This window comes from Pteronotus mesoamericanus, unplaced genomic scaffold (genome assembly GCF_021234165.1).
Source record: "Pteronotus mesoamericanus isolate MK-2021 breed Mesoamerican mustached bat unplaced genomic scaffold, CSHL_Meso_final contig_41, whole genome shotgun sequence".
NCBI lineage: Eukaryota > Metazoa > Chordata > Mammalia > Chiroptera > Mormoopidae > Pteronotus > Pteronotus mesoamericanus.
In genome coordinates this window covers 8,497,670-8,518,559 of record NW_026555152.1, presented here as the reverse complement: position 1 = coordinate 8,518,559, position 20,890 = coordinate 8,497,670, and the positions used below count along the sequence as shown (strand labels likewise).

The 20,890-nt window shown below is 54.3% G+C and overlaps 1 protein-coding gene and 1 long non-coding RNA gene across 3 annotated transcripts in view; one reads left to right on the top strand and one right to left on the bottom strand.

The window, feature by feature from the left end:
* The window catches only part of CACNA2D4 (calcium voltage-gated channel auxiliary subunit alpha2delta 4), a 119,090-nt gene that overhangs the window by 95,200 nt on the left and 3,000 nt on the right, over positions 1–20,890 (top strand). Inside the window, exons 28-36 of the mRNA XM_054577194.1 lie at positions 6,179–6,240; positions 7,441–7,485; positions 7,726–7,788; positions 16,144–16,214; positions 16,665–16,740; positions 17,200–17,252; positions 17,542–17,597; positions 17,896–17,916; positions 20,539–20,656. Of these exons, the coding sequence (XP_054433169.1) occupies positions 6,179–6,240; positions 7,441–7,485; positions 7,726–7,788; positions 16,144–16,214; positions 16,665–16,740; positions 17,200–17,252; positions 17,542–17,597; positions 17,896–17,916; positions 20,539–20,656 (565 nt within the window). The remainder of the gene's footprint in view (positions 1–6,178; positions 6,241–7,440; positions 7,486–7,725; positions 7,789–16,143; positions 16,215–16,664; positions 16,741–17,199; positions 17,253–17,541; positions 17,598–17,895; positions 17,917–20,538; positions 20,657–20,890) is intronic.
* Positions 14,209–16,372, bottom strand: LOC129073527 (uncharacterized). Of its 2 annotated transcripts, none has more exons than XR_008529443.1 (3): positions 16,252–16,372; positions 15,169–15,525; positions 14,209–15,028 (listed from the first exon to the last, which is right to left on the bottom strand). It is a non-coding gene; the product is annotated as an uncharacterized LOC129073527 (long non-coding RNA). The 2 variants fall into 2 exon arrangements; XR_008529442.1 differs by having other exon boundaries at positions 14,210–14,996.

Genomic DNA, 20,890 nt, shown 5'->3' with positions numbered 1-20,890 from the left:
TCTGTGGGGCTCTGAGGCGAGGAAGATTTGTATTCAAGGACTCAGAGGCCCCTTTACCAACCAATCAGGACAAAGACACTGGAGAAACTGCTATTCTAAGAGATGGCTAGTGTCTGAGCCAAAGGCAAAGGAAGCTAAGCCAATGGCCTGGGCATTGACCCCTAAATGACCCTTCCTTGCAGTTCTTAAAACCAGCCCAAGAAGCAGACTGCAGAAAGCGTGGCGTGTTGGCAACATCAGCAATATCAGGGGTATCCCAGTGTCCCTCATACAGTTCACATACTTTCCTGGGGGGCTCACCATCAGAACTGGGGGTGGGGTTTGAGAAACCCCCTTGACTCAAGACACCCCTAACCAGATGCTCCTGCGCCCCGCTTTCTGTCTGCTCTCTGGGCTACTTAGCAGTGGAGGGCCCGGGCTGCTGTGCCAGGAAGAGAGAGCAGCTCCTACCTCCTGAGAAGCCCCCTCTCAACTGCACAGATGTCGCGTGCATTTTGCCCTTCAGGCTAAATGCTCCCACCTACCCCCAAACACACTGCCCACTTTGCAGCCCCAGAAAGTGTGTCCTTCCCTGAAGCTGGAATGCCTTCCTGAAAAACTAAACCAGAGCCTAGGGTCCTCCGTGATGTTTCCCTGGTTAGTCCACAGACTTGATCTTCTCTGATCTATAATCTTTCTTTGGGCCACCCTGTAGTTATCACAGAAAATGTCTGGCCACTTTCTGTGGTCAGCGTGCCCGCTTTCCGACACTGTGAGCAGGTGCAGAGGAGGGCCTCGGCCTCCCCCAGCCTGCTGCTAAAGAGGGTGGGGAGGGAAGGCAGAATCAGGCCGCTGCCCATCAACTAGCTCGGTGATCTTCAACCTTTTTCACCTCGTGGCACACATAAACTAATCATTAAAATTCTGCGGTACACCAAAAAATATATTTTTTGCCAATTTGACAAAAAAAAAAAAAAATAACAGCTGTAATTTTGATTCATTCACACCAGGCAGCTATTTTATTGGCTGTTGTCATTTTTTTACTTGACACTCTAAGGGAAAAGAGGTCAGTGCCCCTGACTAAATGGTCAGGTTTTGCATGTTTTAAAAATCCTTGCCACACACCGGCTGAAATCGCTCAACCAGCTCGCAGCTGGTTAAGTAACCGACAGCCCTGGGCCTCGGTTTTCTGCCTGTAGAATGGGGAAGGAGAGTGACTGAGACCTCTGGTCTCCCTTCTGGCAGTGGCACTCCGGGATCCAAGTATTCGCTGAGCATCTGCAGACTCCCCAGCTTGTATTAGGAAAGGTGGCCCCTCCTAAGGCTGCAGTCTGTGGGCTGAGTTATCCAGGCAGAGGACGAGGAAGGACAAAGTAGATATGAGACCTAGGAGGTAAAATATGGAGCTTCTTACTCCTCGGAAGTACAGCCCCTAACAGGGACCATTTTTCTGTGTGTGTGTGCAGGTGTGCGTGAGTGTGTGCATGCACAGCTGTTTTGTTTTGCCTTCTGTTATGACAAAGCAGCACTGAAGTGACAGCCAGGATGCAGAGCAAAGAGGTTCATCTTGATAAGCCGCCTGCCGCCTGGGTCTTATTGAGGCTCTTTGTTAGGTTGTCTGCCAGCCAAAGAGATCTTAAAGAAAAGCTCCTTTGGAAGAAAACCCGAGATCACTGTGGAGAAACAGGCAGGGCAGGGGGGGCGGCCAGGGGGCGGTCAGGCTGGGCTAGGGCCAGGAGAAGGGGGTCTAATTTCTCCTCTATCAGGTTGTAGCAGGTCCCTCCTGGGATCAAGATTAATGTCTAAAAGACTCACATGCAGAGGCATGAAGGGGGTCTCTTAATAACCCACAAGGGGTGGGGGAAGCTACCCTCAAAGGCCAAGTGCTTCACATTCCCTGGGCCCTTTTGCTTAGATTTCTGCCTTCACCATGGGTTAGTACTGAGCCTGCTATGAATAGTGCCATGAGATAGCAGCTCCTGCACACAGTAGGCTTATTAGGAGGTGCTGAGAGGAGGGCGGCCAGCCTGGTGCTGCCCCAGGTGAAGGTCCACTGAAGAGGTTCTGACCATAGCTGACAACCCAAGGTAGCAAGTGACCAGAACAGGAACCGAAGCTGCCCCGGTGGGTCCCCCAGGAGAGAAGGCTGGGCTTTCTCAGTGTCTGAGGAGGAAAAGCACCATTCGGGTTGTGAGGCAGGAGCTGAGCAGAAAGATCTGAAATGATTGAAGCCAAGGGGTACATGCTGTTAGGTCTGGCAGAACACAGTGGATTTGTTGCCAAGGACGTCCCCATGCTCCCCCCGCCTTCCCCATTCTGTACCAGCCAGCATCTGACAGCGCTTACCGGGAGGAAGTCCTGTGCATGGCACCTAAATTCCCCATTTGTTAGTGGATTTCCTCCTAGGTCTTCGAGGGAATCAGAGCACAGCTAAATCTCTCAGGTTTAAGTCCAGCTCTGTATAGCAAAAAAGGAGTTCAGCAAGGTCTTGAACCCCAGAGGCAAGGTTCAAAGAGATCTTGGAGAATTTGCTTCCCAATCAAGCGACTGATGCAATGGAATAAAGTATTTCTTTATTGCCCCTCACTATTCTATGTGCTATTGCATGTGCTAGGGATCAGAGTTCAACCCCCTTGCCTGCTACTAGCCGTTCTAATGGTACGAGACAGACAATAAATGAGAATAAAATAAATAAACAAGCCATATTGCTTAGAAAATAAAAAGAGTGATGAGATAGAGAATAAATAGCAGAGAGGAGGACCGCTGTCTTTGGGGAGGTCAGGGAAGACCTCTCTAAGACGTGATGTTTGGGCTGAGATCTGATGACAAGAATGAGCCAGCCATGTAAAGTTCTCAGGGAAGAGCATTCCAGGAGGAGAGAACGGCTGAGGCAAATGCCCTGGAGTGGGAACAAGTTGAGCATGTTTGAGGGAGAAAGTGATTCCCACTGAAATCAGAGACATCACAGGGCCCGCTCCTTAGAGCCTTGTAGGTACTATCACAAAGGAGTTTAGATTTTGTTCAAAGAGCAGTGGGAAGGCATCAGAAGCTTTTCAGCAAGGGAGTGACATGATTCGATCTTTAGAAAGCTCGCTCTTACAGCCATGTGAAGAACAGATCAGGGAGGGCAGGGAAATCACTTAGGGGTCTGTTGCATTAAACCGAGTGACAGAGGGGATGGTTCAGCCCAGACGGGTAGCAGGGACAGAGGAAAGTAGTGGACGGACTCATACAGAATAAGGTCTGCAGGACTTGGATGGGATGGAGGAACATGACATTAGGTAAAGAATCTGCCCCCAAATGGGGAAATCTCAAAGAGGGTGAGGTTTTGGGAGAAAATGTCAGAGTTAGATTTTGAACATGTGTTAAAATGCCTATGGTTGACTCAAGTGGAGATGTCAGCAGGCAGCTGGAATGGCCTAAATTCTGCAAAGGACACCTAGAAGCAAAGGACCCAGAACCCGCCTTGGAGGAGCTTATAGTCCAGCTGTGAGACCAAACTCAGCAGGGGAGAACTTTCTCTGTGCCCCACTCCTGCTATTTCTACCTGACAGCCCCCAATACCTGCTCCATTAGGGAAGAATTAACCCCACCCTCTCAACTCCCTCTGTTAGAATCATGAAATTTCTTCCAGCTCAGAAGTGTCATGCTTCTATAAGACTTGGCACTGACCAATAGGTAGAGAGGCAGAAATAGCCTGAGAGCTCTTTGACCCACAGGGGTTAAGGACTGAGGTAGGTAAACGTCCCTAAATCCCACAGAGCTGATCATTCTAAGCATTAGAGTGACTCCCCTCTGACAATTTTTAGAAAGTTCCTCCTCTTTCACTCAGTCTTTTCCTACATGTGAAAGAAATCTGTGTAAAGTGAATATTGAGACTATCAAGAGTACTCTTAAAAGGAAATACAAGGGGGAGTGACTAAGGGTCCCCTGCAGCCTCAGAAGGAAAGAGGCGTGAGAGGGACAAAGGGCGTGGCAGCCAGGGTGGCTGATCACACCTGCTGTGTCTGTGCCTCTCATGAACCTAGAAGTGGGTCCACTTGTTCCCTTCTCTGCTACTCCTTTCAGCCGCCTGGACCTTGAAGCAGCAAAGAAGGCCCCATAGAATTCAAATGTTTCCATATCATAGGACCATTCAAGAAGGCAAGGCTGAGTTCCAGCCACTGAATTGCCAGGACACCGCAAGGGGCCTCTCAGGGCCTTGGCTTCTTGATCTGTAAACGCAGAGCTTAGAGTTGCATTGTCCCACATGGTGGCCACCAGCCATAGGTAGCTAGTTAAATTTAAATTATTCAAAATTAAATAAAAAATTTAAAACTCAGGTCCTCAATCACAGTAGATACATTTCAAGGACTCAATAGCTGCATGTGACTAGTGGCTACTGTGCAGGACAGTTCAGACCTAGAACAGCTTCATCATCTCAGAAAGTTCAATCAGACGATAATGTTTTACAACAGTGGTTCCCAAAATATGATTCCTGGACAGCAGCATCAGCATCACCAGGGAGCACTAAAGAAATGCAAATTCTCAGGTCCCACCCCAGACCTGCTGAATAAGAAACTCTGGGAATATGGTTTTAACAAACCTTCCAGGTGATTATGATGCCTGCTAAAGTTGGAGGATCAAAGCTCTAGTCCAATCCAGGGCTGGAACTCTGGCCCCTTGACCCTTCCCTGGTGTCTCTGTCTCTGTCTCTGTCTCTCTCCCTCTCTCTGTCTCTTTCTGTCTCTAGGATCATTTCATATTGAAAAAAAGAAAAGGATACAATGCTGTATTTCTATGCCATACTGGAAGTCCAATCCATTTTTTTTTTACAGATTTATTTTATTTTATTTATTTTAAAGAATGGGGAAGGAAGGGAGAAAGAGAGGGAGAGAAACATTCATGTGAAAGAGAAACATCAGTTGATTGCCTCTCATATGAGCCCTGGCTAGGGACCAAATTCACGACAATCCAGGCACGTGCCCTGGACAGGGAATCAAACCAGCCACCTTTCTCTTCGTGAGATGATGCCCAACCAACTGAGCCACACAGGTCAGGGTGTTCCAGTCTATTGTAGAAGAGCCACCTGAGCCTCAGGAAGTTAGGATGATTGTGATGGAAAATCTCTCCAATGAATGCCATCGGGGTAACTGTAGAATGTCCCATGAAAACAGCGTAATGGCTGGGGACCCAGGTGCATTCCCATTTTACAGATGAGGGAACTGAAGCCAAGAGTGGGCAAGCGCTTGCCTCTCAGGTCTGTCGGACCACTGGGGCTGCGTCAGGCCCAGGGGACAGAGAGGTTAAGAGCCTGAGAGACAAACTCATGAGTCTTGGTTCAGTATTTAGGGACTAGGTGACTTGGGCAAGCTGTGTCATCTCTGTAAGCCTCCGTGTCCTCCGCTGTGAAGTCTGAATAATAATAGAACTGGTCTGCTGTGTGGATGAAACAAGCTCTTGGACATAAATGTCCCTGGCACTCAACACTTTCTCGATATTATTATATCAGGCAGTAGGAAGTCAGCCTAGGTTTTTACTCTTTCTTTTCAATATAAGCTGCTTTTCCCCCCTATTCTTTGGCCCTAAATTTTGCTACATCTAGTCAGGGACCAAAGAGGCCTGGGTGGCCTTTGTAAGTGGCATCACCGAAAGAGTAGTTTTTGCAGGCTGGACAGTCTCTAGTATTCTGGGACCTGCCTGCAAACCTGGGAGAGACTGGGTACAAGAGGGGTTGTTTCCTCCGCATGGAGATCTAGGAGGCCCCATGTACCCAACCCACAGTGGCCATGAATTCCCATCCACTTTTGGTCACATGACCTTGAACAAATGGCTCTGTCTCTCTGCCTCTACTTTTCCATCTGTGGGACAGGGGAAACCGTGTGCCCAGTGCACCCACCTTGATTTCCCCAAGATCCAAGGATGAATGCCATTCTCAGTGTTCTCTAGAACGCAGGCCGCGTCCCACTCTTGGACCATTTTCGGGTATCGTCTGCCGCAGAAAGACAGAAGGCACCAGCCTCTCTTCTTTTCTCCGTGACCCTGCCCCCCAGGAACCTCGGCCCGCAGGCTGCCATCTGACTCAGCTCTCCCTGCCCCTTCTCTGCCCTGGTGCTGTCTCTCCCCTCAGTTCCTGATGATGCACCCCCTCTCTTTAACTGGAATCTATTTTTTTCTCTCACTGTCTCCTCCCTCCCACCACCCACCTCCCCCAAAACAGCGGTGGGCATCCAAATGAAGCTGGACTTCCTGCAGCGCCTGTTCTGGGCGGCCACACGGCAGGTGGGTGTGAGGGTGGCGGGGCCGGGTCAGAGCCAGGGAGCTCCCGAAAGAGTCCACGGTGAAGAGGGGCTGGCACTTCCAGACCCACTCCCCCTGCCGCCCCACTGCCTCTCAGCCCACCTCCTGAGCCCCTGGCAGCTCCTGGATCCTCCCCTCTGCCTTTCTCGGCTCCCCGTGCCTCCGCTGTGGCCCCAGCCTCCCGTCCCAGCCTCCCCTAGGCAGTGTTCTCTCTCAGCTTAGACCTGGGGCAAAGGGCAGGACACTGCGTCCTCTCTGGGCCTGGCCTGCCTTTCACTATGTCTTCGCTGCCCCAGATCCCTGCACACAGCAGAGTGAGGAGACTGCCCTCCTCGGTCCCTCCAGCCAAGATCCAAGCCATGGCTGTGGTCTACCTGCTAAGATCTCAGCCTTACCTCTGCCCTTTCCATTCCACCTCTTGCTTTCCTGCCGTGGCTCCCCAGAGTCCACAGACTTGGTTCCTCCTGCGCTTTCTAGCTCCTGCACAAGCTCCTGCAGCCCCAAATCTGCCCCCATGGATGGAGCCTCCTGTGTTCCATGGCCCCCGTGCACTTGTCACTTGTTGCTGTGCCCTCACTTTGAGCAAGTTCAGGGAACCAGAGAGTGAAGATGGAAGGGATGGCAGGGGGAAGGAGCAGCAGCCCCGTAGCCTGGGGTCAGCAACCACATCATACAGGGTGACCAAAAACAGCAAGAAGCCACCCCACGAGCCTTTCTAGCAATACAGCTGACTGTATCCCCTTAGCCGCAGCTGCTGGGGCCGGGGCTCCCTCTGGGAAGGCTGACCCAGCCAGCAAGGGTCCTGCTTCAGTGCCCCGCCCCCACCACCAGACACTGCCACACACATGTGCACACACCATATACACCATGTCAAATACAAGCATGCACATGCCCCACAGATACTGACATACACTATACAGACATCACACACCACACATACGCTACGCATACCAAATATATACCATGTATACCACACATGGATACACACCAAACATAGATACCATAGACACACGTGTGCACGTACCACTAGTATACCGTAAACACACATCGCCAGTCCCCACACATCGATGCACAACACAAATGCACCCCACACACAGCACTCCCACAATCACATGCCCCATATCTACCATACGAACGCCCAGGCATACACACACACCTGATCATTTCTCTTCTTCCTTCCAGTGCGGTGCTGGGGATGGGCTGTGCCCAAAGAGCTGTCAGGACAGCGTAAGTCCTTCCCCAGTGTGAAGAGGGTGGAAGTGCGAGCCACCGGCCCCTCAACCCACATCCTCTTGATGGGTCGGCCCCCCTCCCACCTAAGTGCTCTTCTTTCCTGCATGCTGGGCTCCACAGAGGGCACCTTCTCCTTAGGCACGGAGGCCTGTCTTCCCAAATGCCAGGACAGGCAGGGGACCTGGGGGTCGGGGGTAGGGCCTGACCTCACCTCCCTTCTGGGTTTCTCCCCAGGACCTGGACTGCTTTGTCATCGACAACAACGGCTTCATTCTGATCTCAGAGAGGTCCCAAGAGGTAAGGCGCTGGGGAAGTGGACCTAGGGGGTGGTCCAGTCATCCAAGAGCCCTGGCTTCAAAGAAAGGGTTAATGTCCTCAGGAAGTAATACTGGTTTAGAGCCAATTAGAGTGAAAGGCCTGAAGAAAATGGGATCTCCTCTTGAAACCAAAGCCACCATAGCAAGATTACAAAGTTCAGACACTTTTCAACCCAGATGATCATAGAAAATACTACTTTTTAATTTTGTCTGTAACTACTCAGGCCTTCTTCCCTGGCTAGTGGGGAAAATATCCACATAACGAGGAGAGGTTCAGCAAAGCGACCTCTCAGGCCCCGTTTGCTTTCTGTGCTGAGGCCAGCGGAGGGTGGGCGTGGCCTCACCCAGGGCACCTCCTCGCAGAGCCCTGCGCGCCTCCCGCTGCTCCAGGGCTCCTTAGCTCCCTCCCGCTGTCCTGTCCCCCTCCCCTGGTGTCCATTCAGGCTGCCTTAACAAAAAATTACTGACTGGGAGGCTTATAAAACAACCGAAATTTATTGCTCACCATTCGGGAGGCCAGAAATCCGAGATCAGGATGCCAGCATGTGGAGTGAGGCCCTCGTCCGACGGGGTCACACACTTCTCCTTGTGTCCTCACGTGGTAGGAGGGACAAGGGGACTCTCTGGGGTCTCCTTTATGAGGGCATTCAAACCACTTCTGAGGGCTCTGCCCTCATCACCTAATCACCTCCCAAAGGCTCCACCGTCAACCATCACCTTGGCGGTTAGGTTTCAACACGTGAATTTGGGGGCACACATTCAAACCATAGCATCCCCCGCTTCCACCTTCACAAGGCCCAGAGGGCCAGGCCTTCCCGTTTTGTGCTGTCTTCCTGCCTGGACCTCCCTCGTGGAAAATTCTAGCCCAGCAAACGCGCCGCTCAGTTCGCAAGCGAGGAAATAAAGCGTGGAGGCGATCCTTACGCAGCAGCCGGCTGGCATGTATCATCTTCCCCAGACTCAGGGAGCCTCCCTGGACCCCATGTGTGCTCAGAAAGGCAAAACAGAAGGTGCAATTGTAATTTTGTTTTGCCAAGCCCCACAGTGGGCCCCGAAATTAATTATTTATTTAGCCAGGAATCAAACTTGAACCAAACCTGAATACCTTCATGTGAAGTGTTTCCTGGAAACAAGCCGGGAGTCTCGAAGTAGATTCCATGCTAAACCTCAATGGAAGGGAAATGGTATTTGGTCCAGAGTGAGCTTTTCCCCTGATGAGATAGGTATGGGATTGGGCGAAGCAGCTTCCATTAGCCATGCCTCAGTTTCCTCCTCTCTAAAATAAGGGGCTGCACAACATGATGTCTAAGGTCACTTCAAGTCCCGGGGCTCTCAGTGCCCGGGCACCGGCAGGGCTGGGCTGGGGAAAGGCCATGGCCACGGACGCCTCCTGCCCTGGCCGCGCTGGAGCCGGGCTCAGGGTGCGATCCGAACACTGCAGGAACCAGGGCGCAGGAAGGAGACGTGAGAAAGAGGGCAACTGAGGAAGGGGTCCCAGTGGGTCATGGAATCGGACTCCTTGAGGAGGGGTTTTGAATTACCCACTTCTGTGGAGCCTGTCTCAGCAGCAGGAGTGAAGAGGGAGATGGTTTTACCCATTTTCCTCCTTAGCAGGAGCTGGGGCCTGGCTGACCCCCATGACGCCCCTTGCAGGACTCACACTGCTGGTCGTGCCTTGCAGTTCCTCGGGTGCCTCTGCTTTGCCTCCTTGTCCCTTTCATGCCCCTCTTGGCCATGTCACTCTTCCCTGGACAGAGCGTCAGCTCAGTTAGTATTTCTTAGTTGCTCTTGGAGAAAATGGGTGACGTCAGAAGCTGAAACCCGTGGTTGGAAAGAGGTTTCGGGCCTATCTGATGCTCTCAATCATTTATGCGCTGACCCCTGCTGCCCTGGGGAGCTGAGATGGGCAGTGTCTCCAAGTCCCTGTGGTGTTGGCTTTCAAGAGCCAGAGTTTCAGAGAGAGTGTGGAAGGCTGGACACTGGGGAGGAGAGCGCAGGGCGCAGGGAGGAGGAGAGCGCAGGGCGCAGGGAGGAGGAGCCACGCCCCAGAGGCTGAGCCGGGGAGCTGGAGCCATAGGCAATGGTCCTTGAGCGCAGAGAGCACGCGCAGGCTTTAGGGCCGGACGCCACACCTGCCCAGCGCCGCCACTGTAGCGTGAGGCAGCTGCCGGCAGTGCAAAAGGGAGAGGTGTGGCTTTGTCCCAATAGAAATTATAAATACTTAAATTTGAATTTCACATAAGTTTTATGCCATGAAATATTATTCATATTTTGATTTTTTTCCAACCATTTGAAAATAGAAACACATTCTTAGCTCAAGGGCCAGGTTGGGCCCATGGCCATCGCTGGCTGGTGCTTCCTAAGAGGCGGCCGGGCAACCTGGCAGGGAGCGGGGCCCAGGGCAGGCACTCCCTCCCCAGGCGCCCTTTGCGGAACTCACCGTGGCCCTGTTGAACACTTGCTCATGTCTTCATGAATCATGACGCCGCTGGGTACAGCTTTGGGTAATATGTGATAGCAAACAGTTATTCAGAGACTTACATTTTATAAAGCATGTGTTTACTTAGCTTATTTAACCCATTTTCTTAGCTATTGTATTATTTCATAATATGGTATGGATATTTTTCCAAGGATAGTTTTACAAATCCTTGGAAAAATGAAGCTGAGTACAAATGACATGAAATCCAATCTTCACTTAATAATGTTGGGACCTACCAGAGACTCCTCCAGAGCCCCAGCTCCCACGGTGCCTGGTCACCCTCGCCTCTGTCACAGCCCGTTGCTCCCCCGCCCTCCTCTCCGCACTGTGGGGCCCCAGGAAAGGCGGGGTACGGCTTCCTCTGACCAGCTCTGGGGATGTTCTCCGTCTCATTTCACACCTGAGGAACACTGAGGCTCTGCAAGGTTAGGTTATTAACCCCCAAACTCATAGCCACAGAAAAGCCAGACTTACAAGCGAAGAGTAGTGATGTAAAGGGGAAGGAGGTTCTGGAAAAGACCTTGTGGGAAGGGAAGTGAAGCTGGGAGAGCGTGGGTTCCGATGGAAATGGAGAATTTGTTGGGCAAGGTGGGTAAACCCAGGGAGAGTGGCCTTCCCCGGAGAGCGTTTCAGGCTGCAGGTCTGGGTCTAGGGCAGCCGTCCGGCCAGGTCCTGCCCAGCTCGCACTGCTCGTGCTCGGGGCAGAGTTCCGTCACCCTGCTGCTCTGGTCTGAGGTGCACGAATCAGGACCAATGCCCTAGGCCCCTGAGCGCCCAGGCCAGAGGCACCAGAGTTTCAAGTAATGCCCAGCAGGTGTCCAGGCCAGGCCATCCATCCATCCACTTTTCTTTTTTATTTAAATTAATTCATTCAATAACTCTGTAGTAGTTATCAATTGCTGCACAACCAATTACCCGAAAATGTAATAACTTAAAACCACAAGACTTATACCGTCTCCCAGTTCCTGGGGGTGACGAACCTGAGTGTGGCTTAGCTGGGTGAGTGTGGCTCGGGGTCCCTCCCAGGCGTGCAATTAAGGTGCCAGCCAGCTCTGCTGATTCAAGCCATTTCAAAGCTCACCTACAGGAGGCTCAGCTTTCAAACTCGCCCCCAAGGTGGCTGGCAGGTTCCGGTTGCCAGGTGGGCTTGTCCGGAGGGCGGCTCTCACCCGGCAGCCGGCTCCATCCGAGCCGGGGAGCCAGGAACAGAGCGTGGAGGGCAGGACAGAAGTCAGCCTTGAGAACCTCATCTCAGAAGTGACATCTGGTCACTTGTACCATGTTCCATTCCCTAGAAACAAGTCACTAGATGCAGCCTGCCCTCAAAGGGATGGGCTTACACAAGGGCGTGACTAGAAGAGGCTGGGCCATTGTGAACCATCTCAGAATCATCCCACCACATATTCCTACCCACCCACCCAAACTTGCCCGACCCTCAGCATACTCAGGTGCCACCAACGGCCACAACTCTGGGCTTTCTCCCCGCCCCTGACCCCTTTTATCCCTAGATTTCAAAGTGTGGAGGGAGACCAGCAGCATCTGCAGCATCTGGGAGTTGATAGAAATGTCTGTTCCCAGGCCCCACCCCAAACCAAAGCAGTGAGAAACTGCGGGTGGCCCCCCGCCCGTGCTGCGGTAAGCCCACCGGCGGTTCCGATGGGTGATGAAGTCTGAGAGCCGCTGCCTAGGCCTGAATGCTGGTCGCTGCTGATCTGGATGCACTTTGCAGACTGGACTAATGTGCCAAAAGGTCCAGGCTACTTCTTGGCCCTGCCAAGGTCCATCCAGGGCCTGGGGAGAGAAGCCTGTCTCTGCTCCAGATGCAGTGATTCTTTCCAGACAGAGTTCTTCCCGGCCCTTCCTCAGGGAGACCCTCCTACCCAGCCAATCGCGGGAGTGCAGAAGCCCAGGGCACCCCCTGCAGCCTGCCTGAGGGAGGGGCGCTTGGCTCTCCTCGACCTGGTGTTGTTCCCGTCCTAAGGATTAGATATTTGGCCCCTCTCGGCTTCTTTTTCAGCCCAGGACTCATTCTTATAATAAAGAATTACAAATGATGTGACTACATACATCTATTTGGGGCTTAGACAGAGCACAGACAGTAAGGGCCACAAAAGTAACAACAGTCCTGTGGATCTTTGTAATGTTTACAGTGGATATGTCACTCTAGTTTTATGGACTCTGAGCCCCGTCATTTGCCTGTGGGTAACACCCACACATGGGAACTTCAAAATGGACCTCAAAGGGGCAGCAAAATCAGACACCCCATTGTGGCATCTCTCTCTAAGGGCTGAAATCTCTCAGAAGGCATAGCACCTCCTCCCTCTCCACCGCAGCCCACAGAGCCGGTGCCTGCAACACCCTCGGACCATGGCAACCCTTCCTGCCCTCACAGGGCCTCTGACGTGCCTGTCCTGGGCTTCAGCTGTTCCCTTGGGCTCTCTCCCACCCCCCCTCCCTGCTCCACCTTCCCTACCTCCCCAAGTCCTTTGTCTTCCCTGCACAAGTGTAATAGCAGGCTGTCTTCAAGTCACTCCCCGGTGCTACGGTTGTGGTGGGTGCAGGAGAAACCTCAGCCTCCCTGCCCTGCACGTGCTCCTGAGCTTGTCCCTCCAGCCCCCAGCTCCTCACCGCCTGTCTCAGCATGTCTCTGGGCCCCCTGCACTCTACCTTCCTAGGGCCAGAGCACCCTCATTTGGGCAGCTTGAGCTGGGTGCCTCCCAAGTGAAATCCAGCAGGTCACCTAAACCCCAGACCGCGGCTGGCAGCAGAGGCTTTCCAGGAGTGCAGAGCTGGCGCCCATGCCGCCACACCCTTCCTGGCCCCACTGTGGGGCCAACGGGCCAAAGGTGCTTGCCAAAAGACCGGGAAGCTCAGGGGACCCAGGCAAGGCTGTGCAGCAGGAAGGGAGGAAAGGACTGGCCCCCACTAGGAGCCGTGCACAGTGACTTCACTCTGGTAATTCATCTATCCTCACAGCCATTGAGAGTGTTTTCCCATTTTTAGCGAAGAAACAGGCTGTCCCTGGGTAAAGAGGCCGTGAGACACTCACTCCATTCCAACACTAGAATGAATCTTTGCCTTACTTCACCCTCTGGCCCCCTTTCTCTTTGGGGAGGGCAGACTCACACAGGCATGCAAATGAGCCCGTGTCAAGGGGCTGCAGCCAGCCAGCGGGACACTCACCAGTTCTGTATTCTTGGCTGCCACATGCCCCACCTGCTTCCTGCTCAAGGCTCCCGGGTGGGACCTCACAGGACATCACCTCATTATAGACTGTAAACTTAGGAAGCCCCAGAGCCCCTGCTCCAGCCCCAGAGTGCAGCAGCCCAGTGGGCCACTGAGTCTGTGCGGGTTATCCTCAGTGAAAGCGGTTCCCTGCCCTGGCGGGAGCAAAGCAGGCTGGCAGGTAGAGCCCCAGGAGTGCTAGGGCTGTAAAGAGGCTATAGTCTCCCTGCTGTGCTGTGCTGTGCTGGGTGCCCCTCTGCATTCAGTCTGGGGGGGCCCTAAACTGACAGGGTACGCAAGGTGGAATGGTTGGACCTTGGCTTTCCAGGTTCAGGAAATTCAATCAATTTACGTCTCTGAGGCACTGATTCACTCTTAGTTCAAATGAAACTGTATCAGCTAGGAATAGTGTTCTACCGCTGGGAATAGAATCCCTGCTACAGTGACTTGAGCAAATTAAAGGCTTATTCTCTTACATAAGGAATGGATGAAGGCAGCCCTGGCCTGGTATGGTATGGTCACCAGGTGCCACCATCCTCAAGATCACAACGTGGCTACAGGGACTCCTGCCTTCTAGTCCACTTTCCAGACAAGAAGGAGGGGGAGGCCACAGCCCTGAATGAGGTCTCCCCCGCACCCGCCGCCACTGCCCCCCCCCCCAGATTCTTCTCCCTTTCAACAGATTCCAGGAAGTCCTATGACTTGCTCACATTTCATTGGCCAGCCCCAGCAGCAAGGGAGGCTGGGAAACGTAGTCTTTCAGTGGAGTATATTGCTACTGTAATTAAAGCAGGATTGCCCTACCAAAGAGAAGGATGAATATTCTCTGCCAGCATGACATATCCTCGAAGTCAAGTTGTTTATTTACAAAGGAGGATACATTATTTCCAGTGTCTAGAAGCTTGCCTTACTCTCAGGGACTTCTCAAGTGTTTAGACACTTGATTCAGGTTTTTGGTGAATTAGCCTTGAATTAGGGAGGAGACAGGACAGCATCATCAGGAGCCTCACTGCACTTTCTCAGGGAGCAGAACACTCACACCGTTCATGCATTCCCTTCTCGGTTCGCTCACACCTTCCTTCAGCAGATCACACTCCGAGTAATACCGTGAACGAGCCCCTGTGTGGCCTGTGGGGAGCAGGTGTGGATTTCTGCCCGCGAGGATGCCGCCATCAGGTGATGGAGGAACACACATGCAGTCCACAGAACAGCAGAGAGTGAGCCCCAGCTGACAGGGAGCCCTCGACCCACAGGAACTTCAGGTGGCTTCAGGGCTGCACCTCGAGGAACAGGCAGGATTGGATGCCTCTCAGCTCCCTGCTTGTCATTCTGTCCCTGGAACGCCCTCGCCTCCTCCACACTGGCCCCCCTGCTGTCCACTGCCCTCTGCAAAGAAGCTTCTCAGGCCTCCCAGTCAGAACAGAAGGGCTTTCCGGGCAGAGGAGTTTTTCTCCCATGTGCTTCTGTGGTCAGCCTGTCAGCGTCTTAGGGCAGAGAAAGGAGACATTCATTCTGACTGGAAAGGCGAGAGAAGAAAGACTTCTGAGAGAAGGATGAGAAGGAAAGCTCCTTGCAGTGAGGAGTGGGGAAGGGCAATTGAGGCAGGGAGAGGAGCCAAGATCCGGGTGTCTCCTTGTCATACTGGCCGCAACTTACCCAGGATTCGCTGTGGGCCAGCTGCTGGGCACACGCCATCCTCGATCTTTCTAACAACCTGCCTGTGGTCACACAGCAGGCAGTGGGGGCGGTGAGGGCGCGGTGGCCCTGGGGCTCCAAGGCCGCACGGCAGGCAGGCAGGCGGGTGAGCTGACCTCGTTGGCTTGGAGGACGCCTAGCACGGTCAGGTGCTCACCTGGTGTTGGCGGATTGGGTGAGGAAGGAGGGGTGGAGGGAGGGGTGTCTTGTTTCAGGAAACAAAGAAGAGACGACCACGATCCCAGCTGTGTGAGGAGGACTGTCTGGCAGCAGTGACTGGGGCCCGGGAGAAAGTCCAGTTACAAGGGAGGGAAGTGGCTGCAGAGAGGACAAGGGTTTAGGTTAAGTCGCTATTCATGGAGTCGGGGTGGTGAACGACAGATCCACAGGAATCACGGATTAATTGGAAAAGACCGGGGAGGGAGGGGGAATCAAAGGCAGCTCAAGTTCTCAAACCTATTTTAGCTGGGTGACAAGGATGACAGTGCGGGACAGAGTGCTGTTTTTGAGTCTTTTGTGACCAAGACATACACACACAGGTACACACACAGGCAATCAAGTTTCACAAAACCCTGTCTGACCTTGCTGCAAATGATTCACACTGATTCATTCAAAGGAATTCTGTAGCTTTAAAAAAAATGTGATTGCAACCCCTAGATTGATTTCATAGCTAACTAATGGATTACAATTTAGAGTTTTCAAAGCACTGAGATAAGAATATGGCAGAGGAGCAGATTAAAGGGGAGGGTAGGAGTGAAATGGACCCCTCTTTGATTATGTCGAAGGCCATCTACAGGGAAAACCCAAGGGGGAGCTGAAGTCTGGAGCTCAGAAATGAGCCGTGGACCAAGGTGGGAGGCTTGGAGTCGTCCCCCTGCCCTCTCATCCTCCGTCTCTCTCTCTCTCTCTCTCTCTCTGTCTCTCTCTCTCTCGCAGATAGGGAGATTTCTGGGGGATGTGGATGGTGCTCTCATGACCCAGCTGCTCAGCACGGGGGTGTTCAGCCGGTAAGTGGGGCACCCTTCTCCCCGCCCGAATACTCACAGAAAAGGCAGGATCTGAGGCTAAACGGTCCAGACAGCTCTCGGGATCCTGACCTCCGAAACCCATAGTGAGAGTCCCGGAGGAGAGTCCCAGAGTTCTCCAACCGAAGCCAGAGACAGCATGAGGTGGGGAGGGGCATAAGGACACATGGTCTCTTAGAAGGGAAACCAAATTTGCTATTCATTTCCCTTAAAGCAAAGTGCACTTTGCTTTAAGCAAAGGAACTTCGGGCATGTGCTCTCTTCTGATCAGCCCATGCCGACTCAGGAACTGTCAGGGGTCTGGGTGAATAACACCGCCCCCAGCCCCCCACAGACTCCCCTGGGGCAGGGGCAGGGGGGCAGGGACGGGGCAGGGGCGGGGGCGGGGCAGGGGGTGGTCTGGACTCATCATGTGCTCTCTCTGGTTTTCAGAGTGACCTTGTATGACTATCAGGCCATGTGCAAAACCCCTAGTCACCACCACAGTGCAGCCCAGCCCCTGGTGAGCGTGAGTGTCACCCCAGACCTCCCTTCCACCTCCCCCAGAATGAGGTTATCTGGTTCCTGGTCTCACCCAGACTCAGGCATCTGGCCCAGGGCCCCATTTCCCACTCTGACCAAAAAGTCCTATCCCACTTCTGCCTCCTCCCACCCCAACCCTGCGGGGCTTGCCTATGGGCCCTCTGGCAGGGCAGTGTGGTTACACAGATCATCAGGGAACCTAGAAATGTCACCAAGAGGCTCATCAGGATGAGGCCCTGCCTGGCCTTTTTGATGGGCTTGTCTCGCCCAGGATGCCTGCCCTGCGATAGGAGTTTCTCAGACATCTCAGCTTTCCAGGGTCCCCAGCTGGGAAGCGGTGGGGGTACTGGCACCAGGAGAGGGTTTCCGGGGGTTGTGGTCTCTAACAGAACACGGAACACCGTGGCCCAGCCCGGGGTTAACCGTTAGTCCCCCTCCCTCCCAGCCTATCTCTGCCCTCCTGACTGCAACCAGATGGCTGGTGAATGAGCTCTTGCTGTGAGTAGGGGGTTGAGGTGGGGGGAGGGGGAGCTGGGGAAGGGCTGGGTTTTCATGCGGGTGTGTCCTCTGAGGGAGCCCAGAGGAGGAGAGCGAGGTCTGGGGAGGACCTGTCCTGCATGTATGGGCCTCCTCCTTCCTTCTGCTGCCAGGGGCACCTCTCTGCTCATCCAGGAACCTTTGGGCAGGAAAGAGAATGTTCTAGAGAACAGGGCTGGGCCGGAGATGAGCCAGGAGCCCTGGTGCTCCAGCCACTCCGGCCTCTGAGATTCAGTGCTGTGTCCGACAGGTTTCTGCTGGAGTGGAGCGCCTGGGGCTCCCGGCACGCAGACAGCGCGGCTGAGGGTGAGTACACGGGACTGTGTAGCCATGTGTTTGACATCGATGTCGCTTCACTCAGCCGGGCGGGTGACAGACAGGGTGGGGACTCTGGGCAGTTTATTGCTCAAGTCTCATCCTGCTTGGCCTTCTCTCATCACCTTCCCCTCACTCCTGGCTCCTCTCACCTCTCTGTGACATCACACCATCTCGGGACACCACTGCTCCGTGTGACATCATTTCCCATGTGACATGACCACCCTGTGACACCCTGACCTCGTGTGACATTATGCCCGTCCTGTGCTGGGCCTCGTGTCCTGGGCAGCCAAAGCTGCCTTCCATCACTGTGAGTAGCACCCACTGTGGAGCCTGGCAGGGGAGGCGGCATGGAGCTGCAAAGCCCATCCTCAGCTCTCTTAAAGGGGCGCATTCAGGAGGGCTAGGCTGTCCTCATCCCGGAGCACCCAGCTCAGGGGGCCTCTCCCAGTGAAAGCGCCACTCCTTAGGGGCGGCTGCAGCCCAGACCTCGCCCCACACCAGGGCAGCCCTACCCCAGGGAAGATGGAACACGTCAGCCATCTCCTCACGTGAGAACATTTACAATCCCAAGAGGAGAGGGCGATGTGGTCCAGTGGCTGTGGCCACACACAGGTGGGAGGCCACCAGGCCATCCCGTGGCGCATGAACAGTGGTGCCTCCAGCTCAGGCATGCCCCCAGCCCTCAGCCCAGGGTTGAGGGGGTGACAGAGCTCATCTGATCGCTGGCACACTCCTGGGATAATATCACTCCAGTAAAATTCAGGACAGTGTCCCCCAAAGGTCTGATCACAAATCAAGGAAATATCCTCACTGTCAGCCGCTGTGACTCTGGACCACCCTCCCGGGGGGGTGAGCCCACCTGATCTTTAACTGCAAAGGGACATCGCTCACTTGCAGCCCCTGGGCAGCCTGGGGCTCCTGTGCTGCTGAAGCGGGTTTTGCTCCCCGCCACTGGCTCAGAAGGCCTCTCCGCGGCGTTCTGCCCCTCCCCCACTGCTGGGCAGCACTCCCGACCCCTCTTCTTCACAGTTTGGCTTCTGGATGAGAAGGTAATTTCCAGGTCCGCCGTCTCTCTGTCTGTGCTTCCCTCTCTCCCTCTGGCCTGTTGGAGGCGTCCTCTGACCCTCAGCTCATGTGGCCAGTCCCGGCCATGTTTCCAGGCTCCTTTTAGAATTACACCCCAGTCTTCACAGGACCGCTCTGGGGACAGTTCACAGTCACTTGGTGTTTGTGACAGGAACCATGAACCATGTGTCACCACCCATTTAGAAACAGCTCCTCCTCCTCTCTGCGTGGGAACACGCGTCGGGGACAGCAGCTGCATCTTACAAAAGCTGAGAATGACCTCCCTCACTTTGCTTGCGCAGCCTGGCTCACCTGCCGCCGGGCAGCCGTTCCTACCCCTCCCCTCCCTGCCCAGCAGGCCTGGTCCGGCCAGCCATCCACATCCTCTGTGACAGAGCACTCGGCTTGGAGTCCAAGGGCCTGGACTGAGTGCGGCTGCGTGGCCTTGGGGAAGCCATTCACCTGTTGCTGCTGGCATGGTTACTCTTGTCACTGAGATGACTTACCCACACAAAGTGGCGCACCTGAGGGTGTAGACGGGCCAACCCGGGCCGCCCGCACTGGGTTGAGGCCAGTGCAGCTGGGCCTGGAAGGAGAAGAGCCATGTCCCGAGTCCCCGCAGGCTTTAGCCCAAGAGCCCACTCTCCCGTTCTGAAGGGCCTGGGGAGCAGGGCTGCCCAGCGGCCGCCCTTGAAGGTCAGTATGACCATGGCTGGAACCTGACCGTGCATGCAGACCCCCAGCTGTGGTTGTTCCGCTCAGGTGGGCCTTCTCTGCCAGCAGACTGGCCTCCCCTCTTGCCATCAAGGTCTGGTGGCAAGGTCTGGGGGTGAAAGAGACCTATAGCTCCCCTACTAAGCTTTGTGTGACCCTGCAAAACATCATATCTACAAAATGGAGGAAAACTCCCTGTCCTTCCTTTTCACATATAGACTCTGAGAACAAAAGGAACTGCGGGGAAAGTGCCTTGAAGAAATAGGAGCATTGTGTTAAAATGGCACTGCTCTTTTGAACAATAATGTCACTGAGCCCATGAGCTCACCGAGGGAGCAATCATGGGCCCTCCAGAGCAGGCTGCCTGGGACTCTCCTTTGTGCTGAGTCCTTTCCGAGTGAACTCAAACGCACCACACAGACGTGTCCTGAGGGCCCCCAAGCTTGGCCACGGTCAGAGCTAAGGAGCCCCTGCCCAGCTGTGCCCCAGGCCCTGGCAGCTGGGCACTGGTCCTCCCCACTCTGCTCTCTAACCAGCAGCAGGGGCGGGAGAGCAGGCCCAGGGCTTGTCCAGGACGTGCACTTGCAGGCACCTTAGCTGGACCTGAGACTATGTCACCTGTCCTTACTGAACTGAAAGGCGATGGGATGGAGAAGCAAAAGCCTCCCCCAAGCCTCACCTTGGCACTCTGATCACCTCTGCTTTCCTCTCGGACCCGGCACATCAATGCTGAAAGGAACCTTCGTGAAGGTGCACTCCCCCTGCCCCAACCCCAGCTTACAGTGGGGGTACAGGCATCCACATGTAGGAAGAGGCTTTCCCAAGGTCATGGGGCTGATGTGTCAGTCACACACAGCCGACCCCCAAGGCACCCTGCTGCCCAGTCTGCTGCCCTTTCCACTGTGATCCACTCCACTCCTTTGATTCTGTTCCTTTTCCTGCCTCATGTTTCTCCCACCCCACCCCTCCTTTTTGTGTCCTGAGAGCCTTCTAACGAGGGAACCATCTGCAAATGGACTGGGAGCACTTTGCTGCACGGCGGCCACGGCCGCCCCGGAGGTGCCGAAGCTGAGGTCCCCGCAGGCACGACTTCTCGGGCCCTTCAGATCCCATGAAGCCCTTTCTCCCATCTGCGCCTGTCTCCCCACAGCCCACAAGCACCAGAAGCAGGATGCGCTGCAGCCCTGCGACACAGAGTACCCCGTGTTCGTGCACCAGAGGGCCATCCAGGAGGCCAATGGGATCATCGAGTGCGGGGCCTGCCAGAAGTAAGGCCTGAGGCTTGCTCTCCCTGTCCCCAGCCTCGGGGCAGGGCTTGCTCTCTCTCAGGGGGTCGTCTCTGCATGGGGAGAAAAAAGGGGGTGCTCTAAAGGAAAGATCACACTCCAGGGGTCTTTGTTTCCCACTCTCTTAGTGAAGGAAACACAGTCCACGGCAGAGGATGTGAGGAAGGAGGCCAGCTGGGGACCGTGGACAGTGTGCTGAGCTATGTGTTAGGGGGC